At 40.5% G+C, this 23,170-nt stretch overlaps 1 protein-coding gene and 1 pseudogene across 16 annotated transcripts in view; one reads left to right on the forward strand and one right to left on the reverse strand.

Moving 5' to 3' along the window:
• Positions 1 to 274: 274 nt before the first annotated feature.
• On the reverse strand, positions 275 to 2,980 carry LOC101704645 (caspase-3 pseudogene; annotated as a pseudogene).
• Positions 2,981 to 10,788: 7,808 nt separating this feature from the next.
• Cit (citron rho-interacting serine/threonine kinase) overlaps positions 10,789 to 23,170 on the forward strand; it is a 169,135-nt gene continuing 156,753 nt past the window's right edge. For 9 of the 16 annotated variants that reach the window (XM_021257363.2, XM_087198420.1, XM_021257362.2 and 6 more), the window contains exons 1-3: positions 10,790 to 10,887; positions 11,942 to 12,050; positions 17,906 to 18,047. In XM_021257363.2, the coding sequence (XP_021113022.2) occupies positions 11,955 to 12,050; positions 17,906 to 18,047 (238 nt within the window). In that variant the 5' untranslated portion in view covers positions 10,790 to 10,887; positions 11,942 to 11,954. Of the gene's footprint in view, positions 10,888 to 11,941; positions 12,051 to 17,905; positions 18,048 to 23,170 lie in introns of all 16 variants that reach the window. The other 7 variants (XM_021257359.2, XM_021257360.2, XM_021257364.2 and 4 more) reach the window with 2 other exon arrangements.

The following is a 23,170-nucleotide window of genomic DNA, read 5'->3' on the forward strand; positions in this document are numbered from 1 at the left end:
TTTTCATACATCAGTTCTAAAATAAAATCCATGCCCTTGGATCCTCAAGGTCTAAGACACATTAGTCCACATCATCCTTTCTACAGTATGACAAAAAATAGAGTGCATAGTCTTAAGTGTGTAGGGGGAGTATCATTAAAATTCATTACTGAAATGTTTAACTTCCTCATAATTACTTGAAAATTCATAGCATATCATCACAGAATGTTGCTAATTATGAAAGATGTAAAATTACAATAATTTCTTTTCATAAGATTATTCCAATATCCATATTTATTTATTCCTAATTAAATTCAATTTCAACTACCTATTTTGATCTTGAGGTAGCTGCATTGTAGTTCTTCTGCTGGGAAAATGGCATGATTCAAAGTACCATCTGAAGTATTCAGTTAGAGAAGGAACTACAGTATCATTTATATTGTTTCGTCACTTGGCATACAAACTTTAAAAAAGTCAACCATTTTTTAGTAATAAAAATATAGTTCTTTTGTGAGCATGGACACGATACATGGAATTTGTTTCTTTGCATGAAAAGTGGAGTCATAGGAAAAGGATTCAAATTCTGTTGTTACTTTCCGGTTAACCCGAGTAAGAATATGCGCAAACTCAAGCTTGGGTGCATACAGTTTCACCAGAGCACAAAGTGGCTGAATGAATCAGGATTCATCCTTTGAATTTCACCAGGAATAGTAACCTGGTGCCGTGGAATATGCATACAAGAAGTCAGCCTCTACTGGTATTTTCTGGCACGCCATGTCATCATCAATACCACTGGCTGTCTCAATGCCACAGTCCAGTTCTGTACCCCGACAGGCCTGAATAATGAAAAGTTTGGGTTTTCCAGCTAGACTTCTTCAAAGATCCCCTCTGAAGACCTTTGTTAATATTTTCAAGTCAACAGGTCCATTTGTTCCAAAAATCATTCCTCCTTCACCATGGCTTAGAATTACACAGATAAAGCTGCTCCTTTTGCTATGATCTTCTTTAGAAACACTGCACATGAATTCCACAATTTCTTCACATGTAAGATCATTTTTATTCCTCATTTTCATATTTCGAGTTTATAAATGTTTCTCTGAGGTTTGCTGTATCTACATCTGTACCAGACTGAGCTGACATTCCAGTGCTTCTATGAAAGTTCTTCTTACTAATTATTATACATAACCCATTTCAGGATAATCCATTTTGTATCTATTATCCAAGGATATTCCGGAGTCCATTGATTTGCTTGCGTTTATGATCTTTGTTTCTGAATCTTTAATGGATTTTGCATCCACTGAGTTTTCAGTGTTCTCCATGGCTACTTTTCTTAACGCACAGGCCCCATGCCTCCAACCAGCAGAACCCACCATTCCGCTCTGCCCGGCGCCCGCAAAGTCACTGTTTCTTGCACATGGCAGGTTCCCACTCACCGTATAACCCTTGCCCATGCTGATCCTCTGCCTGTTATTTTCCTGCTTAGCTTCATGGTTTTCTCTCAGATTTGTCTTTAGTTAAAAATCATCCTCTCAAAGAAGTTGTTCTTGACCACTTTAATATTGTAACTCTTCCTCTGCACCTTTCCCCTTCATTTTTCTTCATAGCATATTTGACTTATTTATTTTGCTTATTATTGTCTCCACTCACTAGAACATGAACGCCACAGGTCAGGAATTTATTTTTCTTTTTTTGTGGTACTGGAGATCAAACCCAGGGCCCCCACACTGAGATATATCTCAGGTCCATTTTATTTATTTATTTTAAAAATTTGAGGCCAGGGATTTAGTTCAGTGGTTCCGCCACCTGCCCCACAAGCGCAAGATCCTGAGTTCGATCCCCAGTACCAAACAAACAAACAAACAAACAAAATCATTCCTAAAAATTTGAGATAGGGCCTTGCTAAGTCCCTAAATTGCCCAGTCTGTGCTCAAATTTGTGATCCTCTTGCCTTAGCCTTCCAGAGTGCTGGGATTACAGGTGTGCATCATCACCACACTTGGATAACTAAGGTCAGGGATTTTTAATTCAATTTAATTTCTTATTTTTATGGTACTGAGGATCAGACCCAGAACCCTTAAGCTATACACCCCTTGCCTGGTTAGGGCTTATTGTAGGGTTTATCTCCTCTTGTCTCCTCAACATCTAAAACAGTGCCAGCAAGTAGTAGATACTCAATGAATGTTTGCTGAGTGAGTGAATGACATTTGATGAGGTCTTCCTATTTCTCTTGCTCAAGAAATGATCAGATTACTTTAATCTCTATATTTCCTTTATGTCTCTTCAATGGCTTTTATTGCTGTCTTCCATTGTTCAGAGAATAAACATTTATGGACGGCTTACCAAAGGCCAAACATTGTGCATGATGATTGGAGCAGGATAGGTGAGATGGTCATTCTTATGCAGCTAGAGTGTGGGTGGGCATAGATAAGAGAGTAAAAAAATAAATATTAGGTTACCAAGAAAGGTACAGAGTCAACTTTACTTTTTAAGAAGTTATTATTACATGCAGACCTAAGATAAAACCAAGTGAAATATATGGGGCGTATTTAATCATATTCCATATTTGTTTGTCTTCTTAGAGCTTGGCCAAGGCACAAGACATGGTACAGAATAAGTATAAGCTTTTCATCAATTTTCTTTTTTTTTTTTGGTACTGGGGATCAAACTCCAGACCTTGTGCTTACAAAGGCAGGTGGTGGAACTACTGAGCTAAATCCCTGGCCCTTTTCATCAATTTTGAGAGATTGACATTCATCTAGCCTCTGACCAGTAGGGTTTCCCAGTCCAATGTGAACAGTAATTATGTTAAGTATCCAGAAGGAATTGGACCACTGTAGGGATCTGATGACATTTTTCCTCTGGTTGCCCTTAAACAACAGTTGATGTGAGTCAGGTGCCTGAATTTCTTGTATTACAAATGCATTGGGGATGAGAAAACACTCCTGAAGTTGTTGGCTGAAGGACTAGAGGTATATTTTATGGCTTGTAACATTTTTGAAGAAACACGATTAACAGACATAGCCAAACATCATAGAAAAATTGTCTAGAATCAAATAGCAGAGAAAGTAATTGCCATTTAACTAAGTTTTGAAAATTTAGCTTTCCTTGTAAAAGGCTTTGTCTAATAAAAAAAATCATAGAAAATCATTCACTCAAATTTGGAGAAAGCATTTAGAAAGTGATGGGGTCAGAATGAAGGTCCTAATAATTAGTTAAAATTTTCATAACATTTAAAATCTAACCAAATATATTTTGTCTGGAGAGTCTTTGGTCGCCATGACTAGAATTGCATGGTAGAGGACAGAGGCTTGGGAGGCATGGGACAGAGTCTCCACCACAAATAATCCCCAAATGTCTATAATGCAGAGGATCAGAGACCTTGAGTTACAATAATGTTTCATGTTAATATACTGGCTTTAGAATTTTCATTTCTTTTCCTTTTCTTTTTTCTTTTTTCCTTGTTTGTGACAATACTGGGCATTGAACTCAGGGTTGTGATCATGGAAGGCAAGCACTCTACCACTGAATTACATCTCCAGCCCTTTAACTTTTTTTTTTCTTTTGAGGCAAGCTCTTGTTAAATTGCCCAGACTGGTCTTAAACTTGCAATCCTCCTGCCTCAACCTCCTGAGCAATTAGCATTACAGGTTGTGCCTCTGTGCCTGGCTCTCTTTTACATGAAAAACATTAAGCTATAATTGATATACCTGAAGTATTACTGTCTAAAAGTGTACAATTGGGTTGTTTTAAATATACTTACCATTTTGTATCTATTATCCCTAATTCCAGAATATTTTCATCACCTCAAAAAGAAACTTTACACATCCATTAGAATGAACAAAATTCAGAATACTGACAAGGCCAAATGCTGGAAAGAAGAAATAGGAACTCTCATTTGTTGCTTGTGGGACTGCAAAACAGTGCAACCATTGTGGAAGACAGTTTGACAGTTCCTTACCAAATGATACATATTCTTTTTTTTGGTACCCAGGATTGAACTTGGGACCTTGCGCTTTAGAGGCAGGCACCAGAATCACTGAGGTAAATCCCTGGCCCCATCAAATGATACATATTCTTACCATATAATTTAGCAATTACACTCTTTGATATTTACCTAAAGGAGTTGGGTATTTATGTCTACACAAAAACCTGCAAGCCAATGTCTGTAGAAGCTTTATTTGTAATTGACAAAACTTGGAAGCAAAAAAGAAGTCTTTTAGTAGATGAATGGATGAATACATTGTGGTACATTTAGACAGTGGAATATTATTCAGAGCTAAAAAAGAAATGGGGTGGGAGGCCATGAAAAAACATGGAGGGATTTTAAGATGCATGTTGCTAAGTGAAAGAAAGCAGTCTGAAAGGCCACCTACTGTACGATTCCAATTATATGACATTCTGAAAAGGCAACAGTATAGAGACAGTAAAAATATCAGTGGTTAGATAGGTGGAGCACAGAGGAGTTTTAGGGCAGTAGAACTACTTTGTTTGATGCTATAATGGGAGATACTGGTCATTATTCATTTATCTGAACCACTCAATGTACACCACCAAGAGTGAACCCTAAGGCAAACTATAGTCTTTGGATGGTAATGATGTCTCAGTCATCAGTTGTAACAGATACACTTTTTTTTTTTTGGTACCGGGGATCGAACTTGGGTCCTTGCACTTGCAAGGCAGGAGGCCGAACCACTGAGCTAAATCCCTGGCCCAACAGATACACTTTTCTGGTGCAGGAGCTATCAATTATGGGAAAGCTATGCAAGGAGTGTAAGGGACATCCTCATACCTTCCTCTCAATTTTGCTGTGAACCTAAAATTGATGTAAAAAAGTAAAATCTGGAAACAAAAACAAAAATCACAATGTGATTCCCCAATACACCTATTGTAATGGTTAAAGTAAAAAATGGAGAGAGAGAGAGAGAGAGAGAGAGAGAGAGAGAGAGATTGAGAAATTCCATACTCATTAGTAGTCACTTCCCTCTGGCAACCACTAATGAAGGTACCTTTTGTCTCTATGGCTTGATCTGCTCTTGACATTTCATGTAAATGGGATCATGCAATTTGTGGCCTTATGTTTGCTAGATCCTTTTACTGAGTGTCTTCCTGCAACAATCCCCCACCCCAACATACTGGTGATCAAACCCAGGGCATCTTGCATGCTAGATAAATGCCTTACCATTGAGCTACACTTCCTGAGCATATTTTTGAGGTTTATCCACATCACAGCCTGTATCAGTAGTTTAATCCTTTTTATGATTAAATAACATTCCAGTTCATGGATACACCACTTTTTGTTTGTTCATTCATTAGTTAATTGACATTTGGGTCATTTTCACTTTTTGGCTACTATGAATAATGCTGTTGGGAATTTGTGTATTGTGAATAATGCTGTGAAACTGGATACAGGTTTCTGTGGGGTTGGGTATATTCTTTCTTTTCTTCTGGGCACGTACCTAAGGGTGAAATTGTTGGGTCATATGGTCGCTCTATGTTTAACTTTTTGAGGAGCTGCAAAACTCTTCTTCAGTGTGACTGCATCATTTTACATTCCCATCAGTAATTACAGGAGGGTTCAGTTTTCACTGTCTCTTGATTACAGCCAACCTAGGGCATGGTAAGTGCTATTGTGGCTTTGATTTGCATTTCTCTAATGACTAATGATGTTGAAGATCTTTTCCTGTGCTTACTGGCTGTTTGCATATATTCTTTGGAGAAATGTCTCTCCAAATCTTTTGCTTATTTGAAAAACTGGGTTGTCTTTCTATTGTCATATTATAAGAATTCTTTACATTCTGCTTAATAGTCTCTCATCAGATGCGTGAGTTACAAATACTTTCTATCAATCTGATTTCCTGGCCTTAGATTTTAAAAAGCTTTTTCACCTCTCTTTGCTCTTAAGTTTCACAATAGGCATAAATTTAGACTCAAAGAGGTCAAACAATGTGTGTAGAGTCAGAAGTTAGTGCACTCAAGAATTCAATAAACTTTTATGAAAGCCCCACAAAATTGATTTTTGGTAGGCTGGAAGAAGTGAAAACAAGTGTCTAGAATTTGATTTTTATTTGAGTTTAGAACCTCTGCTCTAAATAGAACATCACCGGAGTATGAGAAAGGGAAGGGAAAGAAAAGGAAAAAACAGGAGAGGAGACCAAGCATCATGCTCCTTATTTATATATATTATTTACAAACCTCTTTCTTTGGTATAATTCTCTTCATATGAAATTCCAATTATGAAAACATGAAACACTTATTCTAAGGTCCAGTTCCTAATTAAGCCAAGTGGAATCCTTTTTTTTTTTTTTTGGTTTCCTTCTGTGAAATTATTTGGCTATTATCTTCTTTAGTTTCAATACAACAGATCACAGAATAAGGGCTGGACCATTTAGGTAACTTTTTGCATGAGTAAGAGTGAGTTCTCCTACAGGAGCAGACTCTTGTTCATAAAGACTGATGATGAAGCCGGATTGCCAGTGTATACATTGCAATGGGTATTCAGGTGTCTATAATCCCAGTACTTGAGAGGCTAAGACAGGAGGATCCAGGTTTGAGGTTAGCCTAGGTGACATAGCAAGACTCAGGCTCAAACCAAGAAAAGCTAACAGCTTCCCCACAAAAGCAAACCAAAACAAAGATAAATGGGAGGATGCAGGTATTGTTCGTTGGTATAGCACTTGTTTAGCATGCCTGACATCCTGGTTCAAACTCCATTATGGGGTGGGAGGAGGGGAAGAAAGAAAGAAAAAAAAATTACAATGAAGAATACACTCTGACATTTGGTTCGTGCTGTAGTATATTCACCCTCTCTAGGCAAATGGTTCCTGATGTTGACTGCACATGCAAGTCACTTAGGGAGCCTAGGGTTGCTCCCAGAACAAGGAAATGAGGCTCTTCAGGTACATCAAACACTTTTCTATTGTGGGGACAAAATACTCGACATACACATTTTAAAGGAAGAAAGGTTCATTTTGGCTCATGGTTTCAGAAGTTTTCAGTGCATAGTTAGCTGGTGCTAAGGCAGCAACATCACGGTGGGGGTTATAGAGGAAGAGAGCTGCTCACCTCATGGCAACTGGGAAACAGAGAGAGAAGAAAGGGCCAGGACAGATATATCCTTCAAAGGCGTGGTCGCCTACCTCCAACTGGTGCCCACCTTCTAACAGCATATTCAGTTATGAACTCATCAATGGATTAATCTATTGGTGAGGTTAATGTCCATTTATCTAATCACCTTCCAAAAGCCCCATCTCTCATGACCCTTATGGGGGATTTTTTTTTATCCAAACCATAACACACGCACACACACACACATACACACAAACACATGTACCCAGGTGATCCTGATACAGGAAGTGTGATAGAAAAATATAGTGTGTTTAAATAGAATATTATTATAGTATAAGACACATGACCATTAATCTCCCTCAAAATGCTCCCCCTTGCTTCAGACACATTTATCCCATCATTTTTGCCACTTTCTGAAGCAGTTTTGAAAGTTTTATTTTGCTAATGTCTTTAATTGTACTATTATGACTGTCTCAGTGTCCCAAATTGATTCAAAACACTTACTTTTCATGGTCATTTTGACTTTAGGGAAGAGCCAGAAGTTGCACAGTGCCAGATCCAATAAATAAGGTGGTAAGGACACACTATAATGTTTTTACATGCCTGCCTTTCTGTTGGATGGCACTTAGCAACAGCATTCACAGTATTTTTTTTTTTATCACACTGTGTAAAGACACTCATTAAAGAGGACTTCCAGAACTGCTTCAAAAAGCTTCAAAATATGATGAGATAATTGTGTTAAAAGAAAGGGCGAGTATTTCAAGGGAGATCCGTGGCAATGTGTCTTTTACTGTGATAAATTTTTAATTTAAACATTCACTGTATTTTTTTTTTGTCTTGTTTTGTTTTCTGGGCTTTTTTTTTTTTTTTTGGTACCAGGGATCAAACCTGGGACCTCGCGCTTGTGAGGCAGGTGGCGGAACCACTGAGCTAAATCCCAGGCCCCATGCACTGTATTTTTTGATCATACCTTGTCCTTGTAAGGTCTCAAATCACTGCTCCAGGACTATCTCTATGAGAAGCCAAGTCATAATCAAATAAGCAGGGAGTAAGATTTCATCACTTAGTCCACAAATGTTTTTAAGTGCAGTATTTATTCCATCCTGGATGCTGGGATAAACCTAGTAGAAATCATTATGGTTTGATGGGTTATTAAAATGAGCCACAGGAGGGCCAGGGATTTAGCTCAGTGGAGCCACCGCCTGCCTCAAAAGCTCAAGGCATGATTCCTGAGTTTGATCCCCCAACCAAAAAAAAAAAAGAGCCACAGGGCCAGGGATTTAGCTCTGTGGCGCTGTGCCTGCCTGGCAAGCTCAAAGTCCTGAGTTCGATTTCTGGTACCAGGGAAAGAAAAACTGAGCCACAGAATCAAAGAGCCCATTTCAAATCCTGGCTGTAGCACTTATAGCCTGTCACTTAACTTCTTGAAACTTAAATTTTTCTGTTGGCAAAATGGAGATGATAACAATAGCCCAGTGTTTTCCAAATTTCAAAAAATTTTTTTAGCTTTATTCATGTAACCTGTACTACCATTCAACATTTTCTTTACTGACTCAAAAGTTTCTTTCTTAAATATCTCCTTTATTCTAAGTGATCTCACCCCCAAGTGATCTCACCTATACCTGGTTTGACAAACTAGCTATAGTTTTTCCTAACACACAGCAAATTTGTAATTTAAAAAATAAGCAGCTGGGGATTTAGCTCAGTGGTGCCGCTGCCTGCCTTGCAAGATCAGGATCCCAAGTTCGATTCCTGGTAAAAAAAAAAAAAAAAAAAAAGCAGCATTTGTAGGCTACCTGCAAGTGTCTCTCCTACCAGGGAGGGAACTGGGTCAGCCCTTGCAACATGAAAAAGGTAGAGACTGGGAGAATTTTTCATGCCTTTGGAGAGGCTAGCTTTGTTTTTGTTCTGTTTTTTTTTTTTTGTACTGGGGATCGAACTTGGGACCTTGTGCTTACAAGGCAGATACCGGAACCACGGAGCTAAATCCCCAGCCCAAAGCTGGTTTTGTATAAAGGAAAGGAGTTCATAATTGGCCCAGGAGTTCCAAACCCATTCCCAACACCTAAGCTGCAAGATCAGGATTGCCACTTCATCTCTCTTAAATTTGGGTTGTTCCAACTTTGGGGGTTACAGTTCCTGCCCTCTACACCTGTGGCAAAGATGAAATGAAATGATACTTGATAAAAAGGGGAGGGGCTCCATAAATAGTAGCTATCATTATAACCCCAGCAACAAAAAGCAAGTTAATACAGGGAAAAAATGTGTATTAAGTCTGAAGCTTTGATTTTGTGCTGATGTGTGTGGGTGATAATACATCTTGAGTTCTATCTAGAGTAGAGATTAGAAGATTATGGAAAGGACTGCCTCCTTCTTTAAAGATTTTTACATACCTAAAAGAAAAACACAATTTAATCATTATAAAACAATATTCTATTATTATCATTCAAGTTAAGGAACAGATTCTAGCAGCACTCCTGAAGCCCTGAAAGGCCTCCAGCTTCATCCTAGGGATTCTGCTATCCCGACTTGATTTCTTTATGATTTTGCTACCTACATGTACATCACTCCCTCCCTGAACAACATTGCTTTGTTTCGTCTGCTTTTGAAATTTATATTAATAGAATCATACTTTATTGGCTTGCTTCCTTTCCTTGGCATTGTTTTGAGACTCATTATGGCATTGTGGTTGGCTGTAATTTATTCCTTTTCATTGCTGAATGAAAATATTGCAATATAAAAATTTATTCTTCCTAATGCGGTTGCTTCCAGGTTGTTTTTTTTTTGCCATTATGTTGCACAACCCTTTTATACTGTGTATTCTTGTACACATCTCACAGTGTACATAATTAGAAGTTTCTCTAAGATAGAGAAACTACTCCCAAGGGTAGTGAAAGAATGCACAGTTCTTCAATGTAAGCAAATAGTGCCAAACTCTTTTTCAAAGAGATTATACCAATTCCCTCGGCCATCAGTTATGTATGACTGTGACTAGCTCCACATCTTAGGAAATGCTATCAGATCCTTTTTTTTCCTTAGTGTTTTTAAAAATTATTTTTTCCTGATTATGAATGAAGTTGGGCACATTTCATACATTTGGGGGTCATTTGGATTTCTTTTTACCTACTCAACTATCTTGTCTTTATTTTAAAATGTGCTTTCAGGTGGTCCCAATCACCTTCACTAACTTGTTTCAGGGCAAACAGCCCAGAGATGTAGGGACTGAGGCAGGCTGAATTCACGTTCAAAACATTTGCTTGCCCAGAGATTTACCTCAGTGGTTCTGCCGCCTGCCTTGCAAGCGCAAGGACCCGAGTTCGATCCCAGGTACCAACAAACAAACCAAAAAACATTTGCTGACTCAGTTGGACCAGAGAACCAATTGGGTTTCCAAAGTAACAAGTGCTTCTACTTTAGCCATGTATGAAGGACAAGAAGTCCAGGATGAGCGGCCTGACTTCTTCGTAGGTGGCCATAACAGAGGACAACGCCTAGCGATCTCCCTAAGGGATCCTAGACAAACAGACGCTTACCCACACACCGCATCCTGCGTAACCGCCAATTTCAAACTTCCAAGACCTACCCTGCCGGGTGTGCCGTTTCCCTTTTCCTATTGGTCGCGAGTCATAGGAAGAAACAATTTGATTGGCCCTCCCCTTCACTTCCTTCGTCCCTTTAAGGACTTGGGCGGGGCCCGGCTGAGGTACCGCTGTCTGTCATAGGATCAGGCACGCTGACTGGTCCAGGCGCGGTTGAGCCCCGCCCGCGCCGTTCCCCAGGTTCAAACGCGGCGGCGGGAGGCGCCGGGCAGAGCGGAACGCGGCCTTGAGGGGTCCGCTGAGGGTGAGTCTGCTCCTCGCACCCTCAATTTTCCACACCCTCCCTCTGCCAGGCCTGGGGAAGGGCTGCCTCCATCCTCCCCACAAATCCCAGCTTTTCCTCATGCAGCGGGAGGGCGGTGATTCCACCTACAGGGCTACGGGGGGCCAGGAGGGTCTTCCCGGGCTGGCTGTGCGCGCGCCCATCCTGCACGGGATCCGAAGCGTCCACCGCGGGGTTCCTGGGGCAGGAGGGCATGCTCTGCTATTAAATGGGAGAGTCCTGTGCACATTCCGTTCCCCCTCCTGTCATCCTCACCTGCAGTAGTCTGTTAGCCCCTCATTACCTGTGTGACCCTAACAGTTGAATTAAATTCCCTGTTTCAGTGCCTGCGTGCTCTCGGTGCCCACCCTAGCATGTTTTTCAAAGTACACCCCTTTCACTGTGCTCCAACCCCTATGGCTTCCCTGCTGTTGTTGGAGAGGTCAGGTCCTGTCTCAGGACCATTGCCCTCGCTGCTCCCTCTACCAGAGATACTGTATCTTTCTTTCTCCAGATACCAGCAAGGCTTCCAGGCCATCCCTTCAGGTCTTGGTTCGAATGCTACCTAGGCAGTGAGATTTACTGATTACACTGTTAAAACTTGCGCCTCTCCTCTGCCCCACCCCAAATGTCCTTATCTTGCTGATTTATTTTTTAAACTTATCATTTGCTGATATACTATATAGTTGGCTTGTTCCAGTCATTCACTCAATAACTATTTATTCATGATTGCTACATGCCAGCCTATGTGTGTGCCCTCTATGTGGGGACAAAAATTCCTTGTGGTGCTTTCATTCTGGGGCGAAGGCAGGTAATGAACATAATTGTAAGAGACTCTGCCAGGGAAACGTATCACTTCACATGTCAGGGAATAAAACCCGAGGTTTCACGTCCATGGCCAGACTGAGCTCCTAAAGTGGGTAATGGCTGATTTTCACCTTCCTATCTGTGACATTTTGAGGGAGATCAGGATCTGTCAAATACTTTCTGCTTACCGTGTCAGTACACACTTGAGCTTTTTTCCTTATCCATTCAGCACGTGTGGGGAGATGTTGAAGTTTAAATATGGAGCGCGGAATCCACTGGATGCTGGTGCTGTTGAGCCCATTACCAGCCGGGCCTCCAGGCTCAATCTCTTCTTCCAGGTAACAAGCTGCCTACCAGTGAGGGTTTCCTTGACACCTCTTTGTTGTTCACCTTTGCTTTTATTATAGAACCAAGATTCTATGTCAAATAGAATTCCAGGAGAAGTTCTATTTGCTGTTTTATATATTCTAATTGCATTGGAAAAAGGACCCACTAAATAAACATTAGATAATGGAATTTACCCTGGAGAGATCTTATTTCTCATATCTACACTTCTGCTCTAAAATTTGTCCTTTTATTAAAGCAAAACAAATGAACAAAGGCACTCTTTTTTTTTTTTTGCCAGAACGTCTGTAATGTTATTTCATTTAAGTGATGTTTTAGTTTTTTATAAAAACAATTTTGATAAATACCACACCCATGTAACTCATATTCCTCTCCAGATACATAACATTTGTTTCATCTCAGAAGTGTTAAAATTTAATGTCATGACATTATTTGCAAGTGTTGCTTTTCTTTTGTTTTTTTCTATTCTTTTGTTTCTTTTTTTTTTCAAATTTTTAATTTTATTAGTACGTGTTCGCAATACATAATGGTTATATTCATCCCATGGGGAATTGGTATGTGTACATGGCACATCTTACCTCTCGTTATTGATGTACATGGAACACTAGTGAAATAGGAATCTTTGACATTTGTACTAACAAGCCAGGCAAACACTATAAGATAGTGGTGAAGATGGAGGTTTGAATCGTGGTTTGAGCGCTTGTTACCTGTGTTATTTTGGGTGAGCCAATTGCCTTGGCTGAATCCACTCTTTAAAATGGAGATTATGGTACTTAATTCACAGTTATTGTGAGGATTAAATGAAATAATCCATCTGAAGCACTTAGCACCTTGCCTGGCCCTTGGTAAGCCCTTTATGTGGTCACTATTGTTAATACTAAGTGTAGTTATAAAAAACTCTGTTACCAGGCCAGGTGGTCCACGCCCGTAATCCCAGCATTCAGGAGGCTGAGGCAGGAGGATTGCCTGAGTTCAAGGCCAGCCTGGGCTGCATAGTGAGTTCAAGGCCAGGATAAACTATAGAGCGAGACCCTGTCTCACAAAATTAAAAGAAAAGACTCTGTTTACTTAATTTTATCTAGGAAGGTGTATATATGGGGTACCTGTATGATGAGGAATAGTAGTATGTTCTTGCTGACATTTATGTTTCTTTCAAAATATTAGTGTTGGGAGCCAGGAGCAGTGGTGAACACCTATAATCCCAGCATGTAGGAGACTGAGGCAGGAGGCTTACAGGTTAGAGCTCAGCCCTGCAACTGAGTGAGATACTGCCAGAAAATAAGTCAAGGGAAGGGCCAGAAATTCAGCTCAGTGGCACCGTGCCTGCCTTGCAAGTGCAAGATTCTGAGTTTAATCCCTGGTTCTGCAAAAAAAAAAGAAAAAGAAAAAGTTGGGGATATAGCTCAGTGCAAAGGCCCCAGGTTCAATCTCCAAGACAAAAAAAAAAAAATGTATTGGGGAATATTCAAATGGATCAGAGTGGAAGTAAATTAGAAGCTAGGTTGTTCTGTGGAACCATCCTCATCACCATTTTAAGTCATGAGATATTTTTCACAAGTGAATGACCTGTCTCTAATCTTAGACGGTTGAAATGCCATCACATTTAAGCTCATTTACTGTTTTACTTGAAAACATCCCCAACTTTTTACAAAGTAATTTATTAAGGGATTATGATGTGCTGATTATGTGATAGCTATGGGCTTCAGTGCTCTGGACACAGAACCAGCATGTTCTTTATTATCTAGGACTGTTTTTGTATATACTTTTTTTTCTTTTTTTGTGGTACCAGGGATCGAACTCAGGACCTTGTGCTTGCAAGGCAGGTGCGGTGCCACTGAGCTAAATCCCTGGCCCACTTATATAGACTTTATTTATTTATTTATTTATTTGGTACCGGGGATCGAACTTGGGACATTGTGCTTGCAAGGCAGGCAGCGGCACCACTGAGTTAAATCCACAGCCCAGTTATATATACTTTAAATAGGAGGAGACAGGCACAGAGGTAGGCAAGGACTCGCCCAAGATAAGTAGCTTGTAAATGGCAGCGTCAGGCTCCATCTTGGGTCTCTCATTTTCATTGCTTCTCATGCAAACATTGGGCTACACCACTAGCATTTGTCAAGCTTTATTAACTATTTTACTTCTAAAATCATTATACCAGGCAAGATTGTTACTAAACCCTCAGTTCATCTCTTTTTTAATACTGTCTTCATCTGTTTTGTGTTGCTATGACAAAATATGTGAGACTGGATGGTTTCTTAAGAAAAGAGGTTTATTTAGCTCACAGTAGCGGAGGTTCAAGAGCCTCATGCTGACTTTTGTTTGGCTCTGTGAGGGCTTCACAGTGGATGGCATTGCATGGCAGGAGCACATGCAGAAGAGATCGTATTTACACAGGTGAGATGAGAAGGAAGCGACCAGGGGGGGCCAGGCCTTCTTCATTTTTTCCCCCCAGTACTGGGGATTGAACCCGGGGCCTTTGCACTGAGCTACATCCTCAGCCCCTGTTTTAGAATTTGAGACATAGTCTTGCTAAGTCACTAAGTTGCCCAGGCTGGGCTTGAACATGCAATTCTCTTGCCTCCGTCTCCCAGAATGCTGGAATTATAGGCATGTGCCACCACACCTGGCTCAGGCTAACTCTTTTTATGGTAGTATCCACACACAGCTCTTGAGAGCTGGAAAAGCATTAATCCCTAAGACTGAATTGCCTCTTGCTAGGCCTCACCTTCACCATCTTCACACTGCTGCACTGGGGACTAAGACTCCCGGACATGAGCCCTTGGGAGATAAATCACATCCAAACGGTAGCAGTGAGTCCCCTCTTGCCCTAGGAAAACTATTATTTCAAGTATGGCATCCACCTAGTATTTGCCTTGTGTGACAGGTACAGGTACTGCTCTTTTCCCAGATTGTACAGTTTTTTTGAGGTTTAGTTACAGTAGCAAGTTTATTTTCCATTCATGTTTACACTGGGTCTTAGATTGCCTTGTCTCTTCCTACTCAGTGGTGCTTCCTAGTGTGTTGTAGGTCAGTGGTTGGCAGACTTCCAGAGCCAGTAAAACTTCACAAATTGCCAGGCAGATGTAGGTTTGCTAACTTTTAAATTTTACCAAGTAAAGATGTAAGGGGCCGAGGATTTAGCTCAGTGGTTCTGCTGCCTGCCTTGCAAGCGCAAGATACTGAGTTTGTTCCCCAGTACAAACCACCCCCCGCAAAACAAACAAACAAACAAAAAAACAAGTAAAGATGTAAGAAACAAACAAAAAGAGATGTAAGAAACAAATAAAAAGGAAAACCGATTATCTTCCAGCCTATTTATTTATTAAAGAAAAGGCATTTTAAGAATCATCGAAAGAGGAAGAACAAAATTTCAGAATAAAGGAGAAATTTAAAATTTGAATACATTTGGTCTTATGAAAGAGAGATTATGTGGTGTTCATTCTTTCTTAGTTCACTGCAAGCTGTTGAAAAGTCTGTTAGGAATCGGAGTTATGTTTGGGATCTAGTTAGCCTAAATTCACTGAAGAATAGAAGAAACAAAGAATCTTATTTTTCTGAGTTAGTAGCAAAGTGATGGATGGAGTGCTTCCCAAGCCTGACTGGGCTGTGAATCTCCCACGGAACTTGTTTAATAAAACATTCTAATCTATAATCTAAAAAATTTAAATCAGGAGGTTGGGAATAGGACTAAAGATTCTTTTTTTTTTCTTTAGTTTTTAGTGATTCAGATGCAGCCAGTCTATTGATATTATCCAGTGGTGTGTAACAAACCTCTCATGAAGTATAAAGAAACAATGACTTTCTTTTTCCTTAAGAAAGTGTAAATAAGGATTAAAACAATTAAAATGAATAATTGATAATTTGAAATAGGAAGAAAAGGTCCAAAGGGGTAGGGGAAGTGGGAGGGGAAGGGGAAAGGAAAGAAGGGAAAGGAAAAATTATGAGAAAAGAAAAAAATGGAAACAAAGTCTATGTAAATAGGGAAGGGTGGAGGGGGTGAAGGGCACACAGGTAATGGGGAAAAAATAAGAACCAAGATAAATCATGTACAGGTACAAGTACCCAATGATAAATGTATTTTTTTTTTTGGTACTGGGGATTGAACTTGGGATCTTGTGCTTGCTTGCAAGGCAGGCGCCGGAACCACTGAGCTAAATCCCCGGCCCTATTTTTTTTTTTGGTACTGGGGATCGAACTCAGGTCCTTGCGCTTGTGAGGCAGGTGGTGGAACCACTGAGCTAAATCCCCAGCCCCCCAGTGATGAACGTAAACGTATCCTATACCTAAAATGTACCAATAAAAGAATTTAAGAAAAAAAAAAAGGATTCTGTGTGTTGGTTATATTCAACCAAGTGGTTTTTCTCCTCTACCCTGTGTCATCAGTTGTAGTCATTTCAGGGGGCCACAGTGATAAAAGAGATCACATCTGGGACTGGAACATCTGGGTGCTGTTAGCCATCTGGGACGCCTCAGTGTTTCTCCAATGGTCTCTTTTCTCCATGAGATCTTTTCCTCATTTAGCAGTCTGGTTGAGGGCTCTTAATTTTTTTCCGTAAATAACAGTATTTTCTATTTTTTGGACATGCAGCCTCTTTGGCAAGTATTCAGCTCTGCCACTGTAGCACAGAAACAGCTATAGACAGTATATAAATGAATGGATATGGCTGTGTTTCAATAAAACTTTATTTATGAAAACAAGCTGTGGGCCAGTTTTGGCCTTGGGGCTGTAGTTTGCTGACCTCTGGTCTAGCCTAAACCTCTGTATATGGCAGCTGACTTGTTCAAAAAAGTCAAAGTGGAAGCTACTAGGGTTCTTATGGGCTCTTCCCTGAACTGGAATAGTGTCACTTGTCGAAGTCTGTTGGTTTAATTAAGTCTCAAAGATAGCACAGATTCAAGAGGAGGAGAGGTAGACTCCAGGTCTTGAAAGGGAGGTGTGGCACGTGGAGGAACTGTTGGTTGCTATCTTTGCAGAGAGATCGCCATGCAATCCATGGCTTGGCACATGAGAGTCATTGCTTTAGACAAAAGGCTGCAAATTCAAGTCTTAGGGGTCCAGGCAGTGAATGTAAATGAGCCAAGTGGGCCAAGTGGGAGTCTGGGAATCAGGTCCATAGCGAACCCCAGAACATATCAGCTGACAAGAGGGTGGGATCATGCAGCTCCAGCCCTGTGTCACCAGTAGGAATGTAGGGGCAGTGTTGCTAACTCCACCAGTGTTTCCAGAGAAGCCAGACATTCCATTTTCATTTTTTTTTCTTTTTGAAATCTGATTTTTAAATATTGGCAGATAATTCAAATTATTTTAAACTCTACAGGCCAAACAAAATATGTCTGTGGGCTAGACACAGTCTGCCAATTTGTAACTGTTCCTCCAGATCAGGAATACAGATTTATGATAGTTACTCCATTTGCACTACTCTGAATGAATTAAAAAAACTGAAATTGTATTAACAAACCTGTGTGTACATGAGAAAGAAGTGGCAGTCTTTGTTTCCTGTTACAGAGGGATGGAAACATGTGAGAACTAGTAGGGCCCCAGGGTAAATGTTCCCATGAGCCACAGATCATTAAGAATGGAGGACCTTTTCTTTTTAATGGCACGCTTCTGGTGTTTTTCTTCCCAGGTGCTGGCAAAAGAAACTCACAGTAATGGAATGGTACAAGTGATCACTTAATGACTGTCAATTGATGTTGCTTTAAAGAAGGAAGCTACAAAATTGTGCTGTTAGTGTGTCGTGAGCAGTTAGTTGAGTTGGTGGCTTGCAATTTACTCTGTGTGGATGTTATTGATCAGAGCTTTTCATTATTGACAGTGTTTCCATCTGCTGTTTGCTGTTTTTAGGGGAAACCACCCTTTATGACTCAACAGCAGATGTCTGCTCTTTCCAGAGAAGGGATATTAGATGCCCTGTTTGTTCTCTTTGAAGAATGCAGCCAGCCTGCTCTGATGAAGATTAAGCACGTGAGCAACTTTGTCCGGAAGTGTAAGTTTGGGGAACTTTTGCTGGAAAATGATCCTGATAGAGAAAACTAGAAGGGATCTTAATGGCAGAGTGAGTGCATAGTTTGTGATAGGGGGTAAAAACTCAGGATGCACCTGTTGTAGTTGTGAGACTACATGGTTGCAAGTGGGAGAAACTCAATGCAAAGAGTAAATTTATTGACTCATGAAACTGAGAAATCCAGGAATGAGTCAAGTTTTAGGCACGGTTGGTTCCAGGAACCTAGTTGATAGCCTTTGGCCCCATCTTTATACTTATTCTGGGCAAATATCCAGTAGGCACAGTGCTTAGGATTCATGATATTTAATTTCCATACATTTAGTGATGCTGTGTTATAGTCTTCCTTCATAAGCATATGCTCTACCAGTGAGCTATGCCCCCGGCCCCCTGATTATTATTCATCTTTATACCAATGTAGTCGTAAAATGTAATTAAAAAATTATAGAAAAGGGGATAATGAAGGCAAAAGTACCTAGGGCCTATGAAAAACATAAATTGGCCCTGCCTTCACCATTTCTGACTTTGCTTGGCTTCCATTTGTTGGGAAGCTGGCTGCTGGTGCCAGTATTCTTACTTTATGCTGGTTATTTTCAACAATGGTGATTTTTTCCCTCCAGGGTCTCTTGGCAATGTCTGGAGACATTTTTGGTTGTCACAGGCTAAGGGGGAGGGGAAGGTGGTACTCGCCTCTAATGGGTGAGCCAGAGATGCTATGAAACATCCTGTGATGCTCAGGACCATATTCTACAACATAGAACTATCTGGCCCACAATGTCTGTAGTGCCAAATTTGCAAAACATTGCCTTCCACAACATTGTAACCAACCACCCTAAACTTTAATGGTTTAAAACAATAGTCACTGTGTTACCTCTTATGAGTTTGTGGGCTGCCTGTACTCAGCTAGGTATTTGCCTTCTCTATGAGACATTAACCAGGGTTGCAATCACTGGGGTTAGATTGCAGTTCGGGGCTAGATTGCAATTCGGGGCTAGAATGTTCGAAGTGGCACACTCAGTATCTGGTGTCCTGGCTGGAAGGCTGGGCTCAGCTGGGACTCTGGGGTGGAGTGAATCATCTCCCTCTCTCCCTTTCTCTTCCTTCCTCTCCCTCCCTTTCCCTCTCTCCCACTCTGTCCCTTTCATTTTCTCTCCCCCCCCTTCCTTTCCCCCTCCCTCCCTTCCTCTCTCTTCCCCTTTTCTTGTTCTCTTTTCCTGTGTTCCCCTTTCCCTTCCTCCTTGCTCCATAGTCTCAGGGCCCCTTGCTGTTCAGATAGTTCCTCTCTGGGGCCCTTACCTCAGGGATCAGGGCTGTGATGACTGTTTATAAACAAAGTTCTACCAGAACACAGCCACTCCCATTTGTTTTTGTATTACTTACGGCTGCTATCACACTATAATAGCATTTGAGTAGTTGGGACTGAGATCATATGGCCTATAAAACTTAAAATATTTACCAGCTTTCCCTTTAAGCAAAGTCTTGCTGACCCCCAATCTACATGGTTTCTAGTAGGGTAGCCAGACTTCCCACATGCAGGTCAGGGTTCCCAAGAGCACAAAAGTGGAAGCTAACAGGCTTTCTTCAGGCTTAGTCCTAGAAGGGACATAGAATCTTTCTGGCTGCTGTGTTAGTTAACTTTCTGCTATTGTAATAAAATAACTGAGATAACTTCAAACGTGGAAACTTTGGCTCAGAGTCTAGGAAGTTTTAGTCTATTATCTTATGGGCTTGAGGTGAGGCAGGACATCATGGCATGAGTGTGTGGTGGAGGAAGCCTGTTCACCTCATGGCTGGGAAAGGAAAACATAGAGGAAGAGCTGGGGACCTGCTCTCCCCTCGAAGGCGAAGGCGTATTCCCAGGGCTTGGAAGACCTCCCACCAAGCCCCACCTTTTAAGGAAAGTCGCTCTCCATGCTGCTTGTCTATGTCAGACATCAGGGAACTGTAGCCTAAGATGTTCCATGGTGACTTCTTTCTTGGGAGGTGCCGCTACCTCCCAATAGTGCCATGCTGGGAGTTAATCCTTTCACACTTGACCCTTTGAGGGACGTTTCACATTCAGATTATAATAGCTGTGTTCTACTGGATTTAGAAACCATGTAGATTGGGGCTCAGCAAGCCTTTGCTTGAAGGGAGAGATGGTAAATATTTTAAGTTTTATAGGCCATATGATCTCAGTCCCAAATCATGGGCTGCCCACAGCACATGAATCCCAAGTGGCATGGTTCACTGGGTGTTTGGAGACCGGCTGCTACACCCTTCTCCGTGATTATATTTCACTGGGTAGTTATAAGATACTAGGGAAGATTCTACTTGGCTGTGCTTTGGGTCTTTTGCCTGCCAGGACATGAAGTGTTGGAATCAGTGTGGTCTGAATTTCTAAAGGGGTCAGGCCACTGTGATTGCCAAGACCTCCTAGACTGGGGATGTGCAGTTACCCAGAGGAGTGAGGGTGCTGCACAAGCAAAATTGCTGTACGTCTACGCTAGTGACCTTCAGTATTTTATTTGTGCTTTGTTTTCAGCTTCATCATCTGCAAAATGGGAGGAATGTATATGTAGTTAATGCACAGATCAGGCTTATCATGTTGCCTGGCACGTTGTAGACAATAAATGATACCCCATGATGATAATCACAAACCTCAACAATATTTAATATACTGTGTATCTTTAAAATGCACTTGGGCTATTTGTTCACTGTTCTTTATTTGTTTGAATATGCTCCCACCTTGTTTTTCTTGAATATTTAAATTCTCAAGGGCTGGGGATTTAGCTCAGTGGTTCTGCTGGTACAAAAAAAAAAAAAAAATTTCTCAAGTAGGGAGTGGGAGGTGAGGGAAATTGAAGGACAAGACAAGCCATCTCCAGGCCCTTTTGTTAACCTTGAGACTGCCCCTCCCATTTCTTAAAAGCAGTCAGTCATCAAGAGCCATTTTATCATCAGAGGCTAGGTTATGCGGAATGTAGATTTTTTATCCTAGTCAATCTCTCTTCTGGGGAACTATTTCATATTTCTGAAGAGGCTTCCTGGGGAGTACTGTGAAGAGGCCATGAGTGAAATCCAGTGATTACATTAATATGATTTTTTTTCTCTTCCTTTTTGAGTTTCTGTTTTGGAATGTAGGCTTTGGCTTGCATATAAAATGTCCATCAGCTGTTTGCACCCAAGTTTCTTGAGTGTCCCCATAGGGGTGGCGATCTTTTGGGGGGCTGGTGGAGGAAATGAGATGGAGACTAAAGCCCTGAAGTAGGACTTTCAGCAGAGATGCTCCTGACCTTGGGCCAAAGGGAGCGGGGGAGGAGCATCTGGGAACCAGGAAAGGGATTTTGTCTTTCCTAGTTACAGCAGTTGTGCATTGTTTAATGGTTGCTATATGCAACGACATGTATCATTAGATGGTTTTGTCGTTGTGTGGGCAGCATAGAAGGAAATTAGACAAAGCTAGATGGTGTTGGTCAATCATTTGATGTAGCCTCTTTTTTTAAAAAGTTAATTAAAAATATATTCTTAAAGATTTTTAATTGACATGTAAGTTGTTTTTTTTTTCGCAGTACCAGAGATCAAACTCAGTACCTTGCGGTTGCGAGGCAGGCACATTGCCACTGAGCTAAATCCCCAGCCCACCATATAAGAATGCATTTGGGATATAGTGTGACATTTCAATATACATGTATTTTAATGTATAATGTTAGACCAGGGTCATTGGAACATTCATCACATTGAACATTTATCATTTCTTTGGGTGACCTTCAAAATCCTCTCGATCAACATGGCCCCATGGTACAATCAAGAGACACGGTAAACTTGAGATGAGGCTGCTGCTGGTGTAATATGACATACTTTTTGTTGTTTTAAGTAGAAACAGGGTATTCTCAAATAGTGATTAAAAAGTACTGTGTAGTAAATACATCAATAATTTAGTCATTTATTACCATTATCGAGGATTAAGTACTGTACATAATTGTATGTGCTATGCTTTTATATGCCTGGCAGTATAGTAGATCTATTTACACCAGCATCACCACAAACATGTGATTAATGCATTGTGTTTCAAAGTTAGGATATCTGTGATATCACCAAGTGATAAGAATTTTTCAACTCCATTTTAATCCTGTTGGGCCCCCATCATTTATGCTATCCTTTGTTGACCAAACCTTGTTATGTGGTGTATGACTGTAGTCTTATATCTCCAGTACCTACACCAGTGCCTGGCATTATTAGATGTCCAATAAATACTTGCTGAATGAATAAGTAAATAAAAGAAGTGACAAATATTAAGTGCAGTGTTGCAAGTGGTATTGATAATGATGAAAGTTGGGTTGTACTGGTGATTTGAAAGTAGCTGATATTCTTTTTTCTTTTTTTTTTTTTTCGCTACATTTGCTGTGTGAATAACCTATGTGTTCACAACTTTAGTACTTTAGGACTCAAATGATAACTTTTGAGACTTTTTCCCTAGTTACAAACATAAGACAAAGTTATAAAAGGTTAAACAGCATGTCTTAGTTCTTTGGGCTGTTACAGAAAATACCTTACACTGGGTAATTTATAAGCCAGAGAAATTTATTGCTCACTGGTCTAGAGGTTGGGAAGTTCCAGATCAAGGTGCCAGCATATTTGCTATCTGTTGAGGGCTCTCTTTCTGCTAAAAATGGCACTTATTTGTTGTATCCTCTTGTGGCAGAAGGGGCAAATACATTCCCTTATCTTTTATGAGGTCACTAATCTTGTTCATGAGGGTAGAGCCCTCATGACTTAATCATGTCCCCAGATGGTCCCACTTATGCTGTGGCATTAGGGATTAACCTTCAACATAGAAGTTTGTATGTATGTGATGGGGGGGTGCAAACATTCAGATATCACATACATAGTAGTGAGTAAACATCTCTCAAAATCTTTACCTGTTGAGATAACTACTGTCAACAGTTTGTTGAAATTTTTTTCCTTTGGTGTGTGTGCTTTAAAAATATTTATTATGAAAAACTTTTTTTAAAAAATTAATTTTCTTGGTACAATTTAGATATACATACTGATCACGTTCATCATAGGGAATTTGAACCTGTACATGGTATATCTTGATTCCTATTTTTTCCAATCCCCTCCCTTCC

This window comes from Heterocephalus glaber, unplaced genomic scaffold (genome assembly GCF_053883595.1).
Source record: "Heterocephalus glaber isolate CG9 unplaced genomic scaffold, H.glaber_assembly_v1.0 deba00001687, whole genome shotgun sequence".
NCBI lineage: Eukaryota > Metazoa > Chordata > Mammalia > Rodentia > Bathyergidae > Heterocephalus > Heterocephalus glaber.